The 23,478-nt window shown below is 44.4% G+C and overlaps 1 protein-coding gene and 2 pseudogenes across 1 annotated transcript in view; 2 read left to right on the forward strand and 1 right to left on the reverse strand.

Annotated features, from left to right (window-relative positions):
- The window catches only part of Elp2 (elongator acetyltransferase complex subunit 2), a 39,455-nt gene extending 25,207 nt beyond the window's left edge, over positions 1-14,248 (forward strand). The window contains exons 18-22 of the mRNA XM_052741678.1: positions 4,278-4,470; positions 5,854-5,975; positions 7,441-7,574; positions 8,166-8,273; positions 12,030-14,248. Coding sequence (XP_052597638.1) covers positions 4,278-4,470; positions 5,854-5,975; positions 7,441-7,574; positions 8,166-8,273; positions 12,030-12,228 — 756 coding nt within the window. The 3' untranslated portion in view covers positions 12,229-14,248. The remainder of the gene's footprint in view (positions 1-4,277; positions 4,471-5,853; positions 5,976-7,440; positions 7,575-8,165; positions 8,274-12,029) is intronic.
- LOC128113161 (uncharacterized) lies at positions 26-146 on the forward strand (annotated as a pseudogene).
- Positions 14,249-15,160: 912 nt separating the features above from the next.
- On the reverse strand, positions 15,161-17,885 carry LOC128113075 (39S ribosomal protein L23, mitochondrial-like; annotated as a pseudogene).
- Positions 17,886-23,478: the final 5,593 nt, after the last annotated feature.

Genomic DNA, 23,478 nt, shown 5'->3' on the forward strand with positions numbered 1-23,478 from the left:
CTTACATCACTGAAGAAAATGTCCTCTGTAGGCAGTTAAGTGGACCAGGTTTTTTCCTCACAGAAGTATGCAAGGGCTGCAATAGCACCCTCCTTGGGAGAGTGTAGCCTGTTGCTTGTGTTGTATAAGGGACCTTGGAGACAGTTTGCTAGTGTATATGTGCATGTTTTGGATCTCATATTGTCCCCAGTCCCGGCTCCAGGCAGGTATGAGGGTGCCTTTGAGAAGCTCCAGAGCACAGTGGCCAGGGGTCATATTGGCCAGGTCATCATGTCTATCTACACCAAGTTGCAGAGTAAAGAACGTGGATTGAGACCCTGTGCAGGGCCAAGTTCAAGTTCGCTGGCTGCCAACAGATCAGTGCTGCAAAGAACTGGGGCTTCCACAAGTTTGATGCAGATGATTGTGAAGATGTAGCTGAGACATGGCTCCTCTCTGATGGCTGTGGGGTAATGGACAAGGGCTGGCCCTGCACTGCTGAGATCCACTGATGTGCAGAGCCTGCCGCCACCTTCCAGGCATGTTCACTGGTGAATGTCACATCCTGTTCACCTTGAAAGAAAGAAAAGAAAATTCCTCGTCAGCCATTTGAGGCCTTAGCTCCTAGGAGGGGTACAGCCTTGTGAGCTCCTCCTGCCAACTGTTACTTTTATAAAACATCTTTAAGATAGGAAAGTAGTTGTCTTCCAACTTTATTCTTTTATTCTTTTATTTTATTTATTGTATAATTTTAGAATCAGCTTGAAGTATTCTCAGTCTCTTTGATGGGAATGGCAGTGAATCTGTAGATCAATTTGAGGAGAATTTTTAACAATATCTGAATAATATCTGTCTTTTATGTAAGTCTTTAATTTCTTCTAGGATGGTCTTTTAAAAATCTTACAGAGTAATTTTAGATTTAAGGAAAAATAGTGATCACTGTCTAAAGTATCTGTACACCTCATCCATTTTTCTCTACTGTTCACATCAGAGTATCTGGAAAGTCTGTAGGTTTTGGTGTCTGGCCTCACACACATTTTGTGAGTTATACCCTTTTCCCATATATTTTGTACATTTTTTTGAGACAAGGAAATTCACTTTGTATAGCAGGTTGGCCTTGAACTCACAGAGGTCTGCCTGTCTCTGCTTCTCAAGTGCAGACACTGAAGGCATGTGCTGATTGATGTGCCTGGCACATCCGTATGATTTTTAATTTTGGGGGATTTCTTTTCTTTTTTTTGGTATTCCTAGAGCCACACCCCACATATTTTCCTTTTGTATATTATTCAACTCAATTTGATACAAGTTTGTTAAGAACTTTATAAGTACTGCTGCCATGCTCAGTAGGTAAAGGCACCATCAGGTCTGAGTTTGATCCCTAGATTCCCATGGTAGAAGGAGAGAACCAACTCTTGTAAGTTGTCTTCTGACCTCCATAATGACCCCCTCCCTCTATACGTACACACATACTTGAGAAATTAATGTACGTAAAAAAATGTAAAGCCGGAAATGATGGTATACATCTGTAATCTCTGCACTTGGGAGGTAGAGACAGGAAGATGAGGAACCCAAGGTCAGCTTCAGCTGCATCTGTAAGGGATTTGAAGCCAGCCTGGGCTACTTGAGACCCCGTCTCAGAAAACTCCAAACAAGCAGCAGCAGCAAACCTATATAGTTTTCTTTGGTTTTGAGGCATGAGCAATTTGAGCCTCATGGAAAGTGCCCTTTTCTATAGCTTTCTTGAGTAGCTTATAAAACTACTTAGTTTTTTGTTTTTTTTTTTTTAAGATTTTACTTTATGTGTATGAATGTTTACCTGAAAGTATGTCTGTGTACTACATACATGGATGCCTGTGATGGCCAAAAGAAGACATTGGATCTCTTGGTTCTGGAGTTAGAAGCAGTTGTGAGCCGTTGTGTGGGTGCCGGGAACTGAATCAGAAGAGCAGCCAGTGTTTTTGACCACTGAGCCATCTCTCCAGCTCCCCCCACAAAATTTGTATAAAACCTTCATAGATTTTCTAGATAGACAACTGATGGAGGTGTTTTTTGTGGGAAAGTTTTTAACTATGTGTCTTAGTTGTGTTCTATGACCAAGTCAGCTCTTACAAAAGAAAGCATTTAATTGAGTCTAGCTTACAGTTTCAGAGGGTTAGTCAGGCCATTTTCATCGTGGCAGGGAGCTTGGCAGCACGCAGGCAGACATGGTGTTGGTGGAGAAGCTTGGAGTTCTGCACCTGGATCCACAAGCAGCAGGGAAAGAAAGACACTGGGACTGGCTTGGGCTTCTGAAAGTTCAAAGTCCTCCCCCAGTGTCACACTTCCTCCAACAAGGCCACTCCTCCTAGTCCTTTCACATAGTGCCACTCCCTGGTGACCAAGCGTTCAAATCTGTGAGCCTGTGGGGCCATTCTCATTCACACCACCACACTGTATGTGAAAGCTTAACGGGTGCTAAATACGGCTGTTTAAGTTATACATTTATCCCTTAGCATCGTTTCAGTAGCTGCACAATCCCCAGTGATGCTGTTTTTTCTATTGCTGTGCTAAAAACTGTGACCAAGGCAACTGTAGAAGGAAGGGTTTATGTGGGCTTCCAGCTCCCGAGGGTCAGAGTCTGTCGTTGTGGGAAGTGTGTCAGCAGGTAGGCCTAACAGCTAAGAGTTGACAGTTCACATATCAGACCATAAACCAGAAGCAGAGAAATGGGGGAGTCTTTTGAAAACTCAGAACTTCCTCCAGTAAGGCCATGCTTCCTAAGCCTCCCCAAACAGTCGCTGAAGACCGAGTAGTCAAACGCCCGGACTGAGGGGCATCTCATGCAAACCACCATGGATGCCGTCTTTTTATGCTTCCTGCTGGCAGCACCTCTCTTCCCACCGCTTCCTGTCTGTGTCTGTGTGTCCTTCTGTCGTGCAACTCAGGGCACCTGGGTTGGTCTGCATCTCTCTTCTGTCCCAGAACCCAGGAACTGGCTCTGCCAGAAGAAGGCATTCATTCCACAGATTTTAATTCAGTTAAACATACTTTGCAACCTTTTGATCACCCTTGACCTCTTAGCTATTTTTAATGTATTATTTAGTTTCTACGAACAAAACGTTTTCCAGGTATTTTTTCTATTGGTGCTTTTTATTTTCATGTCACTGTAGTTTCACATTATGACTTGAACCCTTTGAAATCTTACCTTGGTAAACTCTCATGTTCAGTTGAAAAGAGTGTTTGTTCGGTTGATAGCGATCCGTGACTGTTAGTCACTGGTTAATTGAGGGTGATGTTATGATTGTTATGTTCTCAGCTTTCTGGAGTAAGTTAGAGATCTCTGACTATACTTAGGGTATATTTACCTTTTTCTTTGAATTCGTACTTTATGTGTTTTGAAGCTCCTTTGGTAGGTTTGTTTGTAAACAGTTACAGTGATGTCCTCTTCGTTAGTCTACTTATTTGTTATTATGGAGTGACCCTCTTTCCAGTGATACTGACTCCTTGTTCACCAATGTAAGACAAATTGCTAAACGGTCTTATAAATAAAAAACCCGGAGCCAGATATTGGGGTTAAAACTGAGAGACCAGAGGAATAGGACAAGCCACAGCCAACCTCACCTCACCAGCCCTCAGCCTCCAGAGAGACCTACTTCCTGTATACCCATGCCTATATGCCTTTCTGTCCCTGCCATCTCACTTCCTCTTCCCCGCCCAGCTACATCACTTCCTCTTTCTGCCCTGCTCTGTCATTTCCTGTCTGTCTGTACAGACCTCCAGACTGGTTAACTGGTGTTGGAATTTAAGGCGTGTGCCACCACACCTGGCTTTGTTCCCAGTGTGGCCTTGAACTCACAGAGATCTGGATGGATCTTGCCTCCTGAATGCTAGGATTAAAGTCATGTGCTACCATTGCTTGACTTCTATATTTAGTATAGTGGCTGGCTTTTTCCTCTGATCCTCAGATAAGCTTTATTGGGGTGCACAATATATTGAGGGACACAATATATCACCACACACCAGAGTAGAGGCTTCTAAACTCTTACCATGCAGTTAATACACACGACTTGTTGTAACAAGTTCTAACGTTCTCATTACGAAGGGTCCCTGATGAATCCTATTTTAAATTGCACATTCCTCTACCTTTTCCTCGAACCTAGTCTTTGTGGTTGTGGGTTACTTCCAGGTGCTTTCTAGAGGCTTTTGTGGCGATACGTAGATAAATACATTAAACAGACCCATAGAAACACCACACTACTTTATTGTGTTCTTTGATTTGTTTCTGCTTCCATGTGTCACTGTCTCATCTTGTCCTGCAGGCAGCTCAGAAGGAACATGCAGCTATCATTCTTTGGAATACAACATCTTGGAAACAATTGCAGAGTCTTGTTTACCACACCTTGACTGTCACACAGATGGCCTTCTCACCTGATGACAAGTTCTTACTGGCTGTTTCCAGAGATCGAACCTGGTCTTTGTGGAAGAGGCAGAGTGTGACCTCCCCCGAGTTCGGTAAAGCAGCCTGTGTGGCACAGGTTTTCAGTAAAGCTGTCACGTCCATTTTGTCCACATTTAGCAGCTGTGAGATCAAGAGAAAGGTAACAGGGTGGAGACAGCCTCCTGGCTGGGAGGGTTCAGTGCTCTTGGGGACCTGGGGAGCACTCGGCTTTCCTTGTCAGATTTTACTTAAGCCTTTTTCCCCCTTTTCTTTTAAAATTTATTCTTTTATTACTTATTTGTGTGTGTTTGAGGTGGGGGGACAGACAGATCATTCCTTATGGTGATGTGAAAGTGATAGGCCCATGGTGCAGACTGTATTTCAGAGTTTGAATCTTGATCTCCTGAGTGTGTGATGTGGGTAGTGGACCCACCACTGTCATGTCGAAAGCCACTATTCCACAGCCGACTTGTGTGAGCTGTGTTCAGTACACTGGGTGTATTAGTTGCATTTTTGACATAACAGTATTTTCAGTTCATGATTGATTTGTCAGGATGTAAAGCCACTGTAAATTCGGAGCATTTGTTTTCCTGTGGTATCACTAGTGAATTCCTAACTTACAGCATTTCATTTGAATAGTTGAAGTGCTGGACCTCTGAGATGGCTCAGCAGGTAAAGCCACTTGCCACCAGCCTGAGGACCAAGTCTAATCACTGGAATGCACATGTGGAAGAGAGAGACAAGCTCTACAAACTGTTCTCTGACAAGCACTTGTGTATGCATGTGCACACATGGACATACACACCCCCTAAATAAATAAATGTTAGAAAGAAACACAAACGAGAAAGTTGAAGTACTATAAATGATGCAGGTGTTAATTTGTTGTATCTTCTTGGATTATGGATTGATAAATCTATCCTCTTCTCTCTTCACAAGCAGTTACATGTTCCATATAAAGGTTACTGTTAGACCTTCTGCTTAAATATTAATGAAAAAACTCGTCTTCCCTTCTCTCTTTGTAGTATTTTCCCCTTAATGTGCAAATCTGGCTACTTCTGGAGTACAGTTAAATCACCCCAGACTTCTTTTAGAATCATAAATTAGCCTGTAGTTGAATGCATGAAAGATTTTTGTTAGTTAGTCACCAGAGAGTAAGGAGGCAACATGAGCCTTGTGCACATGGCCTTGTGGTGAGGGGTGGGTTCCTGGCATTTGCTGTAGAGTGACTGCAGCCTGGGTGAGTGCAGCATGTATGAGTGCAGCCTGGGTGAGTGCAGACTGGGTGAATGCAGCATGCATGAGTGCAGACTGGGTGAGTGCAGACTGGGTGAGTGCAGCATGCATGAGTGAAGTGGCCCAGGAGTTGATGTTGGCAGTCAGTCAGACCTTGCTGCAGGTTAGAAGAGGAGCTGCTTGTCCTGATTGGGTGTAATGTATGTGTTTGTTCTTTGCCCCAGACCCAGTTTTCAGCCTCTTCGCATTCACCAATAAAATCACTTCTGTGCACAGTAGAATCATCTGGTCTTGTGACTGGAGTCCTGATAGCAAGTTTTTCTTCACTGGAAGTCGAGACAAAAAGGTAAATTTTTTTTTCAATAAAAGATAAAATAATACTTCTTAAAATGTAAAATGTTTTTGTAGTTCTGTTTAAAAGCACATTATTCTGCCTTTCTGATATGTTTACAAGTTAGTCACAGCTTCCCCATTATATGTGTACATTGAAAGGGTTTCCTTGTTAACTCCACAAATGTATTTCTCTGACACATGAGGAGAGACCTTCTGGTCAGTTACTGTGATCAGACAGTGAAGCAGCTCTTTGTTACGAGTGAGAGGCCAGGAGCGCAGAGGACTTGAGACACCACTCCATCTTCTCATCAGTACTCTGGTGAGAGTGAGCTTTCTCACTTTCCCTGTGGCTGCTGAGCCAGCTCCAATGATGCGGTCCACCGCATCCGTGCTGGGTTCGGGTACAGCACCGTGCTTGGGATTTGTTGGTGTTGGTTTTGGTTTTGGTTTTGGTTTTAATACAGACACTGGAAATCGAACACAGGTTCTCGTGTTTGTGTGGCAAGCCTTTAAAGACTCAGCCATCTCCCCGACTCCCATTTTCCAGCAGTAAAGGTTATGATCTTTTAATTCAGTGACAGAAGAGGGGCAGAACATGACAGAAGCTTGAAAAACTCAGGATAAGTTAGTCAGCCCTGTGTTTGAACCCACCCTTCCCCTTGTTGCCTGACGACTGCCCCTAGCTCCTGCTTGTCCCTCTGGTGTCCTGTTCTTTGAAACATCTTTTCTGAGTTTCCTAGTCCAGGGCTGGTAGAATGGTGTAGTGTTTCTTCCCTTTCTAGTGAGAACACTCCAGATAACCGAAACAGTGCTAGCTTGGGCCTGGTGACACCCAGGTTAAACATGTAAGTGTGGGCCTGCCAGCGGTGGTTCTCACTAGAGAGACTGGCTGTTTGTTTCCTTCCTGGTGTTGAGCATGGATCCCCAGCTGGGTGCTGAGGAAGCAGGCTCTTCTGCCTAGCTCTCGGGGATAGCGTGACTAAAAAAGACCAACTACACTTGCTGCATCTTCCCAAAGCCTCTGTTCAGAATCATGCTTTGGTTCTGCGTTTGCAGCTTGTCCATTTATTTCCTTCTCCATTTCTTTTTGGCCAGTCAGACAGCCTTGAGCCCTAGGCTCCCAGAGAAGCAGAGTACTGTCAAAGTTCTGTCCTCCTGACAGCCAAGTTGACTGAGCGTTAGGTAGCATAGAAAAGGAGACTGACTTCTTCTCCAACAAACCTATTGCAAGTTCTGAGGGTGGCATCTATAGCCAGGACACGATGGGTGGATTTTAGGGTGTTACAGAACGGACTAGATCACACTTATGCTCTTTGGATACACTTCTGTAGCTGAGATCTCAACCTGTGTCTACCACACAGTGACTTCTTTGTGATGCACAAAAAAATCAGGGCAGAAAGTTTTCATCATCTACTGGAATTTGAATGCACCACTAGAAACCTTGCAGAGAAAGCTTCACAGTGTGATTTATATTGTAGGTGGTCGTCTGGGGTGAGTGTAACTCTAGCGATGACCTCGTGGAGCACAGCATTGGCCCCTGCTCCTCTATCCTGGATGTGGGCAGTTCTGTGACAGCTGTCAGTGTCTGCCCTGTGCTGAACCCAACCCAAAGGTCAGTTTCTTCCGATTTGGTTTTTCAGTAGCATCTCAGTTTTGGTTTGGGTTTGTGGACCCCCTTCAGCATTACTGCTGCTTTCAAAGTGTTTATGCTTCTGATAAGAATGTCTACATCAGCCGGATGGTGGTGGCGGCCCACGCCTTCAATCCCAGCACTTGGGAGGCAGAGACGGGTGGATCTGTGAGTTTGAGGCTAGCCTGGTCTTCAAAGCCAGTTCCAAGACAGCCAGGGCTACACAGAGAAACCCTGTCTCGAAAAAACAAAACGAAAAAAGATATTTTAAATCTTAGAATTCCATGATTAGTAGTCAGACGGGCATAGGAGTGAAGGTTCTTCTTCCAGACTATGCACTGTGACCTTGCTTTCTTTGTCAGAAGCAGCCCAGGAGACCAGAGTCGGTGCAGTCTGCTGGGAAAACACTAGCTTGTTAAGGACAGGTGGACCTTCATGCATCCTCTGCAGAGAGGAGGCTGGGGATACAGCAGACGCAGTGTGGATGATTGAGATACTGTGAAGGACTTGAACAGTTAGAGATCAGAGAAATTCATACTGAACCAGCCTGTGTTCTCCCTCCCTTGAAAACAGATACGTGGTTGCAGTCGGATTAGAGAGTGGGAAGATTTGTTTATTCTCCTGGAAAAAGTCCAATCAAGAAGTCAATGACTGGATCCAGTGTGTAGAAACAAGTTCAAGGTATTTTCTTCCTACTTTACTTCCATCTGATTAGATAGGAACAGGGTTGTCTTTGATAGCAATTTTTTTGGCTGTTTTCATGGGGAGGGACAGAAATCTCTGTCTCTGGTACTTAACAGCCAAATAGTATCTCCTAACATGATGTTTGCTAGTATGCTGGAATCAGGTTTTGGCTTTCTCAACTAGATTACTGGTTTCTGTCATACTGCTTTTACAGACATTATCCGTGACTGCCTCACCTTCCCTCTCCTCTCTCCTTCCTCCTTTGCTTTCTAAGACAGGGTCTCTTGTCCCGAGCCTGCTTCCACCTCCTGTGTTCTGGGCTCACAGGCCTTCACCATCACACCCATTTTTCAGTGTGGTCCTGGGATGGAACCTAGGGCTTCGTACACTGAGACAAGCGTTCTGCCAGCTAAGCTACATCCCCAGTCCCAGCAGAGGTCATTGTAGTCTGCCTTTTAGCACTTGTTCATTGTTTTAAATGCCTAAGCTTTCAGTAAGTCATGGATATCTGTCTCTCATTTTCTTGGGCTTTTCAATCTTTCCAGTCTGTACTGTCTAAAGAGAATTTCAAATACTTTTCTAAACGCAGTGTCATGGTGAGGGTGAGATTAGAGAGCGCGGGCCTTGCACATCCATGTCTTCTAGAGGAGCTTGTCTGTTAGTGCTCACTGTAACTGTTCAGATATGTGTCTGTCTTGTTCTTGCAGTTGAAGTAGCTTGTGCTCAGCTTGCTACAAAAGGAAGCAGCCCTGACAGTCCATCTTCATCTGACTGCACCCATTCTTGCCCTTGCCCTCTCCTTTCCTTCACTTCCTTCTGTCTTGTCTGTACACGGAGCTCTGCCCCCGGCTTGGTACTCAGACTGCTATCGTGGCCTCAGAGCAGGAAGCCACTTAGCTTGGGAAGATGTGCAGAGTTCAGGGTTTTCATTTGGCAATTTCTTTCTTTGCTCATGTAATGACAGGGTTTGTAACATGAAAGTAGTTCTGGATTTAGTACATTGTGTTATTTGGATAGCTGATGTTCTGATTACTAAATTTTAACTTTTTGCTAGTGATGCATTCACAGAAATACAAGCAGGACTTTCAGATTGGCTTCCTAAGGGCCATGTCTTGTAATTAACTGATGAATTTTGTGGTGCTGGGAATTCAACCCAAGGCCTTAAACATGTTAGGAAAGTACTTTACCACTGAGCTACATCCTCAGCTCCCCAGATCTCTTTTTATCTTCCCTCTTCCCTCCTTCCCACTCTTCATGTGGGGTGTGTGTGTGTGTGTGTGTGTGTCTGTGTCTGTGTCTGTGTCTGTCTTTTTGAGACAGTCTTACTATATAGGTCTGCTTGGCCTAGAACTTGATGTATAACCCATCCTGGACTTGAACTTAAACCTTTCTCTTGCCTGTTGAGATGAGCACCTGCATGGTCCTCTGTGTCGTGCATTTCTGTGTGTGTGTGTGTGTGTGTGTGTGTGCGCGCGCGCGCGCGCGCGCGCGCGCACTCATGTGTTCGTGTGTGTTCTAGCATGCTACCATCTCCTTGTACATGTGCAGAGGCCTGAAGAGGATATCAGGTGTCCTGTTCTAGTCCTCTCTGTCATAGTCACTTGAAATAGGTCTTTCATTGAATCTGGAGCTAGGCTGGTGGCCAGCAGTCTTCCTGTCTACACTCCACACACAAGGTTACAGGAGTATGTAGCTAGTCTGGCTTTTTAAATGGGTCCTGTGGATTTAAATTCAGGTGATCCCTTTTGCATACTGAGCATTTCTCCAAGTCTCTATCTTTTAAATGTGTTGTGTTGTTAGATTTAATAAAACAAACCAAAAAAAAAAAACCATCATTTTAAGTAAACAAGTAAGTTCTGTCCTTCAGAGTATATTTGATTGACCACCATTAATGGGATGAGAGAAACGTATTTAAGGAATGCTGTTAGTGGTTGGCCTCTATGATGTTGCTGTCATGAGCACTGCTTTTGGAGCTTCTCTTTCAAGACTGTGTCCCAACCTAACCCTTGATAACTTGTGATATGAGGAAAACCAGTAACAGTGTTTTTTAGTGTTGTTCAGGAGTCTTTGCCTTTTAAAAATCAGCACCCATATTTATAGAGCTTGATATTCACAGTAAATCTACCATTTTAATTAGTGTGTCCAAGTGACTCATGGCCACTTTAGTAATCAGATTCCTCCTTACAGAAAGATTGGCTCTCATTGAGTCAGTCAAGTCATAGTCTGTATAACATGGAAGCATTTCCTCTAGAAAGTTCTCAGAAAACATTGCACACAGCAGCACCATCTTGTGGCTGTTTTTTGTTAGCTGTGACATCTGACATCTCTGGGTTGGACATGATTCCCTGTGCTGAAGCAGAGCAGGCCTGTTAGCATGCCTTGTATGGGGGCACCAGACCTTCAGGGGAGCCTCGGGAGGCCCTCATTCTCTGAAATTATGTAAGGTGAACAGTTGACAGATGTGTAGTTGCCCACCCGTCTCCCAAGCTCTTTTGAGTAAGCCCAGTAAACTCCAGTTCACCGAACTTGCCTGGGCTGAATCCTGTCTGTGTGCTCTGTCTCAGTGAAAAGACCTTATGTCTCCTGTACCATAAGGCTCGTATGCACTCAGGCTGGTTTGTCAATCCCCTTTCTTCAGACTTGCACCTCATTCTTGCCTGCTGACCCGCTGCCCTGGACTTCATTCATTTTGAGTGTGTGTTTACAAGTTTGACACGGAAAGTACTGTACTTTCTCCAAGACCCATGGCTAATTGGTTTGGCGGCATTTTAGGACTGCTTTTTGGGGCCCTGTGGGGAACAGGAACCTGTTCCTGTTGAGTTTGTTATCTTGCCCAGTGCCCTGCAGTTAGGTCACCCTAAGAGTGTGGCTCTCACTGTGCGGTTCGCTGAGGGTTTACAGCGTCTTTCTTTTACCCAGCATCCATCTCCTGGCACTGTCAGCAGAACAGAATAACCTGGGCTCTATTACAAAATGGAAATACGTCCAGTGGTGGTATCTTGAAAGACTAGAGTTTAAGGAATTTTGCATTTACTTACATGTGTGTTTGTGTTGTATATGAGCATATACATGAAATGGTGTGAGTGGAGGTTAGAGTCTACTTGGAGGAGTTGGATTCTCACAGGTCGACTGGTTTGTTGGAAGCGCCCTTAACTACTGAGACGTCTTGCTGGCCTCTGAGGCCTTAATAGTCATTTCAGGCCAGCACTCAGGAGGCAGAGGCAGGCAGATCTCTGGTTTCCAGGCCAGCTAGGGCTATGCAGAGAAACCCTACCTTAAGAAAACAAAACAGCCGGGCGGTGGTGGTACACGCCTTTAATCCCAGCACTCGGGAGGCAGAGCCAGGCGGATCTCTGTGAGTTCGAGGCCAGCCTGGTCTACAAAGCGAGTTCCAGGAAAGGCGCAAAGCTACACAGAGAAACCCTGTCTCAAAAAACCAAAAAAAAAAAAAAAAAAGAAAGAAAACAAAACAAAAAACAAAACAAAGGTCATTTCAGTCATTCTACTGATGCTTGAAACATGTGACAGTTTTGGCAGTGTCATTGGCCAGTGAGGAGGTATTAGTCTGTTTTGAAAGTAAACAGAGGAAGATACTTTCAATATAGAATAAAATTACTGGGGTATTAGACTTCCATCCGTGTTAGAACAGCTGTACGGGCCCCCTGGTTACATCATTGTGCAAACGCACTTCCCGTGGGGTATTCTGCAGTCATGGCTTGTGCCGACCTTATGACTTCTCTGTCTTGGTTGCAGCCAAAGTCACACGCTTGGTGTCAGAAGGCTGTCCTGGAAGAACTGCAGCAGGAGGAACACTCAGCGGAGAGAGAGCACTGAGTGGTTGCAGTTCGCAAGCTGTGGCGAAGATCACACTGTGAAGATTTTCAGGGTTCACAGATGTGTGCTGGCAGACTTCACAAACCGGGGGCACTCCGCCATCCCTGATGCGTCCTAAAATGTCCGTGTGTGAATCGATCCCCTTTCTTTACCTTCATGGTTGAATGAGTTTCCCTATCTGGGTCTCAGTCCCTCCACTATCCTATGAAGGCTCTGGATGCTTTCCCTTGTTATATAGTACATCTATAAACCCCCAGAACCCTTGTGCATGCTGTTAGAGACAATTAGATGTACCTCTGTGTGTTCCAGATTGAGAACATTTGTTCTTCATGGCTATATTTGTCTGATTTTGCATTATGTTGAGTCTTTAGCTCTCTCGTGTCTGTTTGGTGTTATAACAAAATGCTAGCGGATGGGAACTCAGCATAGAAAAAACCAGGGTTCTGGAGTTCAAGAGCATGGCCCTGGAATCTGCTTGGTTCTGGTGAGGGCCTTGTGGGTGGGATGACAGTAGTGAGCAATGTGTCTGGAGCAGGGAGATCACATGATGGGACAGGAAGCAAGAGCGTTTGAGGGGAGGTACCACTTTGCTTAAAACTCTCTAATGAGCCGGGCGGTGGTGGCGCACGCCTTTAATCCCAGCACTCGGGAGGCAGAGCCAGGCGGATCTCTGTGAGTTTGAGGCCAGCCTGGGTTATCAAGTGAGTCCCAGGAAAGGCGCAAAGCTACAGAGAAACCCTGCCTCGAAAAACCAAAAAAAAAAAAAAAAACAAAAAAAACAAAAAAAAAACAACTCTCTAATGAGAATGCACTCCCTGTTAAAGGCCTGATCACAGGTTCCCCTGCTGTCAACATCACCACACTAGACAGTAAGCTTCCAGCAGGTGGACTTCTGGAGTCTACACTCAGACGGTGTGCAAAGCACCTTCTTTGAGATACTTTCTTATTTATCACTTTCTTCAGAGGCTGGGGGTAGAGGAAATAACAGAGAAGCCCAGAGTGTTCAATTTTTATTTTTACACTCCCTCTAAATGAGCACACCACACAGCGTGCAGTCTTGACCTCTTCTTCCTACCAGCTGCCAAGTATTCCAGAACTTGGCTGGTGATTGTAAGCTTGGGCTCAGCCATTTCCTTCCTTCCCTTAAAGAAAAGCATTGAAATTCTTTTAAAAGCTTCAAATGGGGCTGGAGAGATGGCTCAGTGGTTAAGAGCACTGGCTGCTCTTCCAAAGGTCCTGAGTTCAATTCCCAGCAACCACATGGTGGCTCATAGCCATCTGTAATGAGATCTGGTGCCCTCTTCTGGCCTGCAGGCATACATGTAGGCAGAACACTGTATACATAATAAATAAATCTTTAAAAAAATAAAATAAAATAAAAGCTTCAAGTATCATTTCCAGATGCAGATAAATTAGAGGCTGGACAATAAGCGACCCGAGTTTAGATGACAGCTGATGTCAATGAGAGTGAAGGACGTGCGTCCTCAGGGAGACTGCAGAGGGAAACGAGGGGCTGGAGACATCGGGATGTGGAAGGCCAGTAATAGTGCGAGCTTGGGAGAGGTTTGGGGAAGATGTGGGTCTGCAGATGGCTGCAAGGCTGAGACTCAACATGGCACGAGCATCACTTCGACAGCTGCTTATAAACTGATAACTGGTCCTGGTCCTAGAGTTTTGCATTTGTTGGAAGTTGGGAGCCTGAGACAATATTTGAAACAAATTCCAAGGAACACCAGCCCCGATCTTGACAGCACTCCTGTCATACTGTGACCTCAGCCCTCAGCTCTCCCTCCCCACCCCACTCCTGCACCATACATCCACATCCACTGGTATCAGTTCCAGGGATGTTAGGCCCAGAGAGGAAATCTGCTTCAACCATCTCCAGGTTGTCGGCAGCAGTGAGTTTGCCGCCTTAATCTTAAATGCCCTTTTCTGTCCTGTCCCAGTTGTTTGTGTAAAAATGTGCAGTTGGGTTCCGGAGGGTGCTGGGGATCAGTTCCCCTGTGGTTTTTCCTGTTTGGAAAACAGTGTCCGGCTTGCCTACGGATACAGAGTAACCATTCCTTGACTCCTGCTGTTAGAGGGGTGTATAAGCCCATGTTGGTACAATAAAGAGCTGCTTCCCTGACGAACTGAAACTGGGTGTCTAGAGTGCTGTTTAACCTCGGCGTCCCTCGCCAGATTTCGTGCTCCAGCTGCGCGGGTTGCGGCACAGGTGACTGAAACACCCTCAAGCTTCAGAAGCCCTGTGGCACAGCTGGATAGTTGCTTGAGCACACCACTTCAATATCATCAATACCATGTTTTGTATTGATGCCTTCCTGGAGTCTTTAAACTCTGAAGTGTCTTTCTGGGCCAGCCTCGTGCACAACAATGATTTTTTTCAGTGCCATTTTGAAAAGCCCATGGAATGGGTAGTGTGGTCCTCGAGGCACACACAAGAGTGGGCATGGTGATTCACAACAGGAATCCCAGCACTTGGGAAGCCTTTTATTTCTATACTCAGTAACTATGACCTTAGAGTCCACATGGCAAAAGACCTCATGTCCACACAGTAGTTGGAACAGGGAGTTGGTCTGTTGCTCATGGTGTCCTGATCATATAGGGGCCCTTATTAATTGTACAGGTTTTCTGGTTCATTGAATCTAGCCCGTCTTCATAATGATGGAACACATTGAGCTGCTAGTGAATTCAGACTGCTGTAACAATAGAGGGACTAATGTGCTACACTCAGTTGTGGGAGGCCAGCTCCCACTTTTTAAAGGGTTCCTATGAGGAGGAGAGAAGAATAAGAAACTTTTAGATAGAAAGGCAGGATAACTTCAGGAGGACCTTCTGCCTCTTCAAAAGGGCTTTTTTTTTTTTTTTCCTCCACAAAGGATTTTTATTTGCGTTTGTCAGAACCACTGTGCTCACTAGGTCTGGGGCCCAGCCCCATTATCACAGGTCAGAGGCCAAACCAAGAAGGGATACCAGGGCATCCGGGGACTGGGCTCTTTCTCGGGGGGGGGGGGGGGGGGGGGGGGGGGGGGGGGGGGGGGGGGGGGGGGATCTGGGAAGGTGAAGGTCTGCCCATGGGCCAGCTGCATGTAGGCCACTTTGTAGTCTGGCGTCTTGATCCTTACATTCTTGTTGTTTCTCCTCCTGTTGGAGCCATGCTGCACCCATGGGCGCACTGCAGCCACAGGAATGTTGTAAATTTGCTCCAGGTAATTCCGGAGGTCCACCCTGGTCATCTCCATGGGGATCCGGAATTGCACAGTATCTTCAGACAGGGCAGTATCAGGCCACACCAGCTGGATGAAGTTGGTTCAGAATACACGGAGCTGGGGGCCACCCAGCTGGTAGAGGGGGTACAACACATTACACGCCATGGCAGCATCATCTACTGGGCTGGAAGTCCAAAAGAGCTTTTTGTAACAATGACAAGGGGCAGGGCAAAAGACCTCCCCCTTGCTAGATCAAAGCACATGGTACAGTCAAGTGTAGAACCTTCCAAACACCTGGTAACCACGCCTGTGGTCAAATCATCCCTTTATGCAGCCCCTGCTGGGTAAAGCAAGCTCAGATTCTAGGACCCTGAGTAATTTGGGCCTCCACAAATTCCCCCTTCTTAATAATACAAATCTCAAGTGGGGATACAGAATTTAACTCTATGTGACTCTGAATCAGCTTTTTCACTAAGAACTTGCAAATAGCTAAAATTAACTAGCAATACTCCTGCTCCCTAGGGCTGCCACATCTCCCAGTAAAGGGGTAGAAGATGACCAAGATGGAATGCCCTTTTTGAATGGATCTAAGATGTCTATAGCAGTCTTAGCTGTACCAAGCCCTTTTTTAAATCAACCAGCTCCTGACACAACCACATCAAATAAATTAGTAAACTCCTGATGCAACAACATCAAACCTAAAGACTCCCTTAGCTTTACCAAACAATGGTTCATCAATATCAACAGGTTAACACAATTCTAGCATGCATATGACTATACATATTTACAATTCTTATAAACTTAGATCCAAAAGCAAACTCTACACTTCATAGACTTAGCAAACATCCAAAAGCAATCTCTTAACAGAACTATTTACATCTCATAGACTTTAGCAAACATCCAAAAACAATTTCTTAATAGAACTATACCAAACATCAGGTACATTAACACAAGTTAACATCAGTCCACTCAAGGGACAAGAAAATATTTTTTTTAAAAATTAAAGAGACTAAGGAATATTAACTCCCCCTTTTCTTTATAATTTTTTTAAGCTTCATCTTGAGCCTGGTTAGGAAAAAACCCAAACTTCTCCATTTAAACACTTCCATTTTTAACACAAAACAATTCGTGAATCACCACAGTTAATAAAGCATATTTGCATACACAAAATAATTCATAAGTCATCACAGTTGATAGAATATATATGTGTAGGTAAAGTCAAAATTGTACCATTGCAATTGAATCACTCCTGTCCATCTTATTTCTTGAAGTCTGAAGAGTTCAAAAAGTAAGTTTTGATACCAGTCTTAATGTTCCACTGAACCCATAACCAAAACCTTTTTGTAGTTAGCAATTCTAGTTCAAACGAGGGTCTCTGAAACTTTCAGTCTCAGCCACAGAGACACTTTCAGTTAGCTTTCCCCTGGGCGAAAACTGCTTCAGGGCAAAAGCTGCTAGCTGGCTAGGGCAGAGTCCTTTCAAAACAGACCTTCTTACAGCCAACAGACAGAAACTGAGTGACTTTAGCTGCTGGCTTCATTCATTTTGGCTTTTACAATCCCAGTCCTGAGGCCCTGGGGGCTCCCAACCACCTTGCTGCATAGTTGAATGCCTCCCTGCTGCTACAAGTTACAGTTCTCAAGCAGCCCTCCTAGGTCCCCTAGGAAACTTAGCTGCTATGTACTGCGGCTTCCTCGGGTCCCATTACTGGCTCCACTGGGAGCCCCTTGCTCAGCACCTCAGGTTTGGGAGAAAACACAGCCACGGCCGGTCATGGCTATATTACCTGCTCTCCCAGTGATCCTTGCATACCATGCTCTGCCTTGTTTGCATGGCCAAACGCAACCAGCCGCAAGGCTCCACTTGCTGGGAGCTTGGGCTGGCCTAGGTTCCAGCTTCTCTGCCTCACCCCAGCAGTTCCCTGGGCTCCAACGCATCTCAGCTGCTCGTCCAGCCGCTGACCCCGCTTCTCTGCCCAGAGAAGCAGCCTCATCTCTACAGTCTCCGCTGCTCACCACTGCTCAAGCCATGTCTCTCCAGCTGGCTGACTGACTGTGCTCTCCTCTGCAACTCCTTCCTGGTGGAAAGCAGGCAGAATCCTGCTGCCTGCGCTGGCTCTGGCGGCTGCCTCCTGCACTGCTGTGATGCCCTGAGGGTTTCAGCTGCGGATGCCTGGCTGCTGCCGTTTGCGGTGGGGGCCTTTGAAGCTGGCAGTTTCTGAAGCTACCCTTCATTTTCGGACTGCCAGGCCTGCAGTGTCTGCTCAGTCCTGGATGCTGCCCTGTGCGCTCCAGGTCCTGCTCCAGAAAAATCTGCTCTTACCCTAAGTTCCTCCCTATTAAGCCTACACAATATCTGTATATCTAAAGGCTATTCTACCCTAATGTACCTAAGCCTACACTTCTCAAACTAAAACTTCAAAAAACTTCTATGACTTACTTATACTACCATTTTTAGATCTAATTTAGTAGATAGAGACTGAGAGAGAAAGAGAGAAACCTAGACAGAGAGAGATATTGCTGCAGCCTAACTTTTCTATATACAGATTTTGCTCCCAAAAAATAAAATACCACCGCCTCAATCTTAATACAAAACCAGACATGTCCAACTGCTTCCCCGGTGTTCCCTACTCTCACTTCCTCTGCACCTAAGTTCCTAGTTCTGGCGCCATCTGTGAGAGGCCAGCTCCCACCCTTTAAAGGGTTTCTATGAAGAGGGGAGAGGGGTAAGAAACTTTTAGATAGAGAGATAGTGAAGAAGAGAAAGACAGAAACACAGGATTGCTTCAGGAGGACCTGAGTCAATACCCAACAGCTCCTTCTGCCTCTTCAAACGGGCTTTTTATAACAATGCCAAGGGGCAGGGCAAAAGACCTCTCCCCCTTGCTAGATCAAAGTACAGCCAAGTGTAGACCCTTCCAAACCCCTGGCAACCACACCCGTGGTCAAATCATCCCCTTACACAGCCCTGCTGGGTAGAGCATGCTCAGATTCTCTGGCCCTATTTGAGCCTCCACACTCAGGAGGACCACATCTAGGAAGTCAGGCTCTTCAAGTCATGCAGTGGCTTTCTGACAGGATCCTGGCGGCTGTGTGGACAACTTCCAGGCCGCCTGCCGCTGTCTCTGAGTGAGCTAGTCCCATGAGCTGCAAGAGGCAGGCTCAACACTAAAACCAGGATAAAGAATGGAGACAAACCTGGGTGGTGGCGGCGCACGCCTTTAATCCTAGCACTTCTGAGGCAAAGGCAGGTGGATCTTGGTGAGTTCAACATCAGTCTGCTCTGCATAGTGAGTTCCAGGACAATCGGCCACACAATGAAACCCTGTCAGCAGAAAGCAAATGGGTACCGTAGAGAGTTGAGCTCCAGGGGTACTTACAGGAAAGAAATAGAGGGTTACTAAGACCCCAGCCATCAGATGCCAGATAGGTATGGTCCTGCTTTGGGCAGGAGGACGGAAGTAAAGAACTATTATGTAGTCCTGGTTACCCCAAGTGATGAAATTGGGTGGTGCTGATGGCTTTGGTTTTGTGGAAACCAAATGACCTAACCAAACCACATCATTTTATGTCCCTTAGAAAAGGTTTTCTGTAGTGAACATACTCCCGACATAGGCCTTTATTTTTTGAATGACACTTTATGTATGTGCGTGTTTTGCTTGCATGCGTATCTGTGTACCTATCACTTGTGTGCCTGGTGCCTGTAAGGTCCAGAAGAAGATGTTGGTTCCCCTGGAACTGGGGTTAAAGGTGGAAGTTAAGCACCATGTAGATATTGGGAATGGAACCCAGATCCTCTGCAAAAACAGCCAATGCTTTTTTTTTCTTAATTAAAAATATGTTTTTTTCCTTACAATATATTTTGATCATGGTTTCCCCTCCCAGGTCCTCCCAACCTTCCCACCTACAACACTACACTTTCTTTCTCTTTAGAAAACAGACAAACATCAGAAAAAAAATTTAAAATGAAAGAAAGAAAAAGCACAAGAAATATGCACACAAAAATAAAATCCATCAGGACACAAATTGGGAATCATAATATATAAACAAAAGACCAGTAAGACACAAAACTGAAAAAAAAAAGCAATATGTGATAAAAAGTCTACAAATGTATACCATTAAGTTCATTTTGTATTGGCCATCTAATACTGGTCTCTCAAATGTGCTGAATGTATCCAGTGAGGCTTCTTTGGAGAAAACTAATTCTTCCATTGCAAGCAGATGCCAATTGGAGATTTGTGGTGATATATTGTGTACCCTAATAAACTTGCCTGAGGATCAGAGGACAGAGCCAGCCACTAGATTAGACATAGAGGTCAGGCAGTAGTAGCACACACCTTTAATCTTAGCACTCGGGAGGCAGAGATCCATCTGAATCTTTGTGAGCTCAAGGCCACACTGGAAACAGAGCCAGGCAGTGTTGGCACACACCTTTAATCTCAGTACTGGGAAGCACACAAGCCTTTAATCTCAGGAAGTAATGTCTGGGCAGAGAAAAGTAAGGCATGAGGAAACAGGAACTCACTCTCTTGAGGCTGAGGATTTTGTAGAGGTAAGAACTAGTGGCTTGCTGCTCTGCTTCTCTGATCTTTCAGCTTTCACCCTGATATCTGGCTCTGGGTTTATTATAAGACCGTCTAAGATTCGAACAACAGAGATTGACAGCCTATTTGTTAGGGATAGGAGCTAGTGTCCGTTTCCACTCTCAGCAATGGGACCCCAACTGGCTTGAACCTCTACAGGCCCTGTGCATGCTGTCATAGTCTCTGTGAATTCATATGTGCATCAGTCCAATTGTGTCGGGAAGACACTATATCCTTGGTGTCTTTGTCAGTGTCCTATTGCTATGAAGAGACACCATGACCTCAGCAAGTTTTAAAAAGGAAAGCATTTAATCGGGGCTTGCTTACAGGTTATGTTAATATCATGCTGTTTTTATTACTATTGCTCTGTAGTACAACATGAAATCAGGGATGGTGATGCCTCCAGAATTTTTTTTTTCAGGATTGTTTTAGCTATCCTGTTTTGTTTGTTTGTATGAAGCTGAAAATTGTCTTTCCAATTTCTGTGAAGAATTGTATTGGAATTTTGATGGGGATTGCACTGAACCGTAGATTGCTTTTGGTAGACTGGCCATTTTTGCTATATATCCTACTGATCCATGAGTATGGGACATCTTTCCATCTTCTGATGTCTTCTTCAAATTTCTTTCTTCAATGTCTTAAAGTTTTTATCATACAAGTCCTTCACTTGCTTAGTTAGAGCTATCCCAAGATAGTTTTTGAGGCTATTATGAAAAGTATTGTTTCCCTGATTTCTTCCTCAGTCTGTCATTTGTATATAGGAAGGCTATTGATCTTTGTGTGTTAATCTTGTATGCAGTTACTTTGCTGAACGTGTTTTTCAGCTGTAGAAGCTTCCTGGTGGAGTTTTAAGGGTCTCATGCATAAAGTATGTCACCTGCATATAAAGGTACTTTGACTTCTTTCTTTCCTATTTGTGTCCTCTTGATCTCCTTCAGTTGTCTTATGGCTCTAGCTAAGACTTTAAGATTATATTGAAGGGGTATGGAGAGTGGACATCCTTTTCTTGTTTCTGATTTTAGTGGAAATGCTTTGAGTTTCTCTCCATTTAGGTTGATGTTGGCTGTGGGATTACTGTATACAGTCTCTATTATTTTGAGGTATATCCCTTATATCTCTGGCTCTCTGGGCCTTATTTTTGTGTGTATGGTTTTTTTTGAGGCAGGGTTTCTCTGTGTAGCTCTGGCTGTCCTGGAACTCTCTATTTAGACCAGGCTGACCTCAAACTCAGAACTCTGCTTGCTTTTGCCTCCTGAGTGCTGGCATTAAAGGTGTGAACCATGACGCCTGACTCATCAGGACTTTTATCATGAAGGGATGTTGGATTTTATCAAAGGCCTTTTCTATATCTAATGAGATGATCATGTGGTTTTTGTCTTTCATTTTGTTTATGTAGTGGATTATGTTTATTGATTTACCAATATTGAACCACCCCTGTATCTCTGCGATAAATCCTATTTGATCTTGGTAATCTTTTTGATGTGTTCTTGGATTTGGCTTGTAAGTATTTTATTGAGGATTTTTGCCTTTGTTCAAAAGGGATATTGGTCTGTAATTTTCTCTGTTAGGTCTTTGTGTGGTTTATGTATCAGAATAATTGTGGCTTTGTAAAAAGAATTAGGCAGTGTTCCTAAAGTTTCTATTTTGCAGAAAAATTTGAAGAGTATTGGTGTTAATTCTTCACTGAAGGTCTGATAGAATTCTGCAATGAATCCATCTGGCACTGGGCTTTTTTTTTGGGGGGGAGGGAGACTTTTAATTACTGCTTCTGCTTAACTAGGGGTTGTGAGTCTGTTTAAATTGATTATCTGATCTTGACTTAACTTTGGTAGGTGGTACCTATCAAGACATGTATCCATTTCTTCTAGGTTTCCAGTCTGGTGGAGTGTGGGCTTACGAGTCTCTGGATTTCCCCAGTGTCTCTGTGTTGTTTCTCCTCCCATCTCTAATCTCATTGAGTCTTCTCTCCATCTTTCAGTTAATTTGGCTAAGAATTTATCAATCTTACTGATTTTCTCAAGGAACCAACTTCATTTCATTGATTCTTTGTATTGTTTTTCTCTTTGCCATTTTATTGGTTTCAGTGTTGAGTTTGATTATTTCTTACCACTGATTAGAAGGTATACTCTTTTACGTTTGGGTAAAATCTTCTCTGAATATTTGCTAGGTCCATTTGATTTATGATATTATTTAACTCCAGCATTTCTCTGTTTAGTTTTTGCCTGGAAGACTTGTCTATTGGCATGAGTGGAGTGTTGAATTCACCCACTTTCACTGTGTGAGGTCCAATATGTGATTTTAGATGTATTAGTGTTTCATTTATGAGTTTGGATATCCTTGTGTTTGGTGCATAAATGCTTAGAATTGTACTATACTCTTGGTATATTTTTCTTTGATGACTATGTAGTACCTTATTTGCCATGCCTGAGACTCTTCTTAATGTCTTGCGCTCTGTTGATGAGGCTTACCTTTAAGGATTTTGATTTCCTGAATTTTTCATTTCCAATTTTTATTTCAGTTTGGGTTTTGTTTAGTGATTCTATTTCTATTACTTGTACTTTGTGAATTGGGTTCATTATTTTGGTCCATGGTTTGTGTTTTCATGAAGTTCACTAAGGGATTTATTTGTATCCTCTTTAAGGTCCTTGAACATGTTCATTAAGGCTATTTTGAAGTCCTTATCTTGTGATTCAGCTACAATGCATTTCTCAGGGCCTGCTGTAGTAGGGTACTGCATTCTGGTGGAGGTGTATTGTCCTGACTGTCAATATTTGTGCTTTTGTTTTCGTGTCTAGGTGTCTGAAGTTTGGCTAATTTGAGTGGTTCTAGGTATTGATATCTGGTCTTGTCTTTGTTTGGTGTGTGTTCCCATTCCTTAGTTTCTGTTGCCCTCTCTGGATCTTAGGAAAGTGTGATTGCTATGAGTTGCTTGGTAGAGAGTGCTCCTACATGCAGGTCAGTGGGTAGCATAGAGGAACAGAGATGGGCTAGAAGAAAAATCTGAGAGGGAGTGTGGCAAAGAGCCAAGGGGATCCTGTCCACACCAGAGGCAGAATAACAAGTGTGGTAAGAGGAGAGACCCCTGTAAGTAGGTTGTGGTAAGACAAAGTGATCTGCAGAGACAGGGATGGAATGGGTTGGGGGACTCTGGGTCTGTACCAAGAGCTGGAGTCTCCAGTGAATGTAGTTCAGGTGGGAGGAGGGCACCTGTAAGCACATGGTTACTCCGCTGAGGGTAAGAATGGAAAGACTGTAATGCAGGACAGGAAGGATGGTATGAATCACCTAACCTGAGTCCCTGCCATGTGCAGTCACTGGGTGTAACATGAATTGTTAGAGGGTCTTATTAATAAAAACAAACCCAAGGCCAGTTATTGGGGTGAATGCTGGAAGATCAGAGAAGCAGAACAAGCCACAGCCACCTCACCTTGCCAGTTCCTCAGCTGATCTTGTTTCCTCAGACTGGAAGCCTCTGAGTCCTCATCCAGAATGAATCTCAGCTGAACTGTTGCTCAAAAGCCTAAAAGCTTAACCAGCTCTAGTTCCTTGTCCTCACGCCTTAAATATCTTTCTGCTT

The sequence above is a fragment of the Peromyscus californicus genome, unplaced genomic scaffold (genome assembly GCF_007827085.1).
Source record: "Peromyscus californicus insignis strain IS unplaced genomic scaffold, ASM782708v3 Scaffold_17__1_contigs__length_78620276, whole genome shotgun sequence".
Taxonomy (NCBI): Eukaryota; Metazoa; Chordata; class Mammalia; order Rodentia; family Cricetidae; genus Peromyscus; species Peromyscus californicus.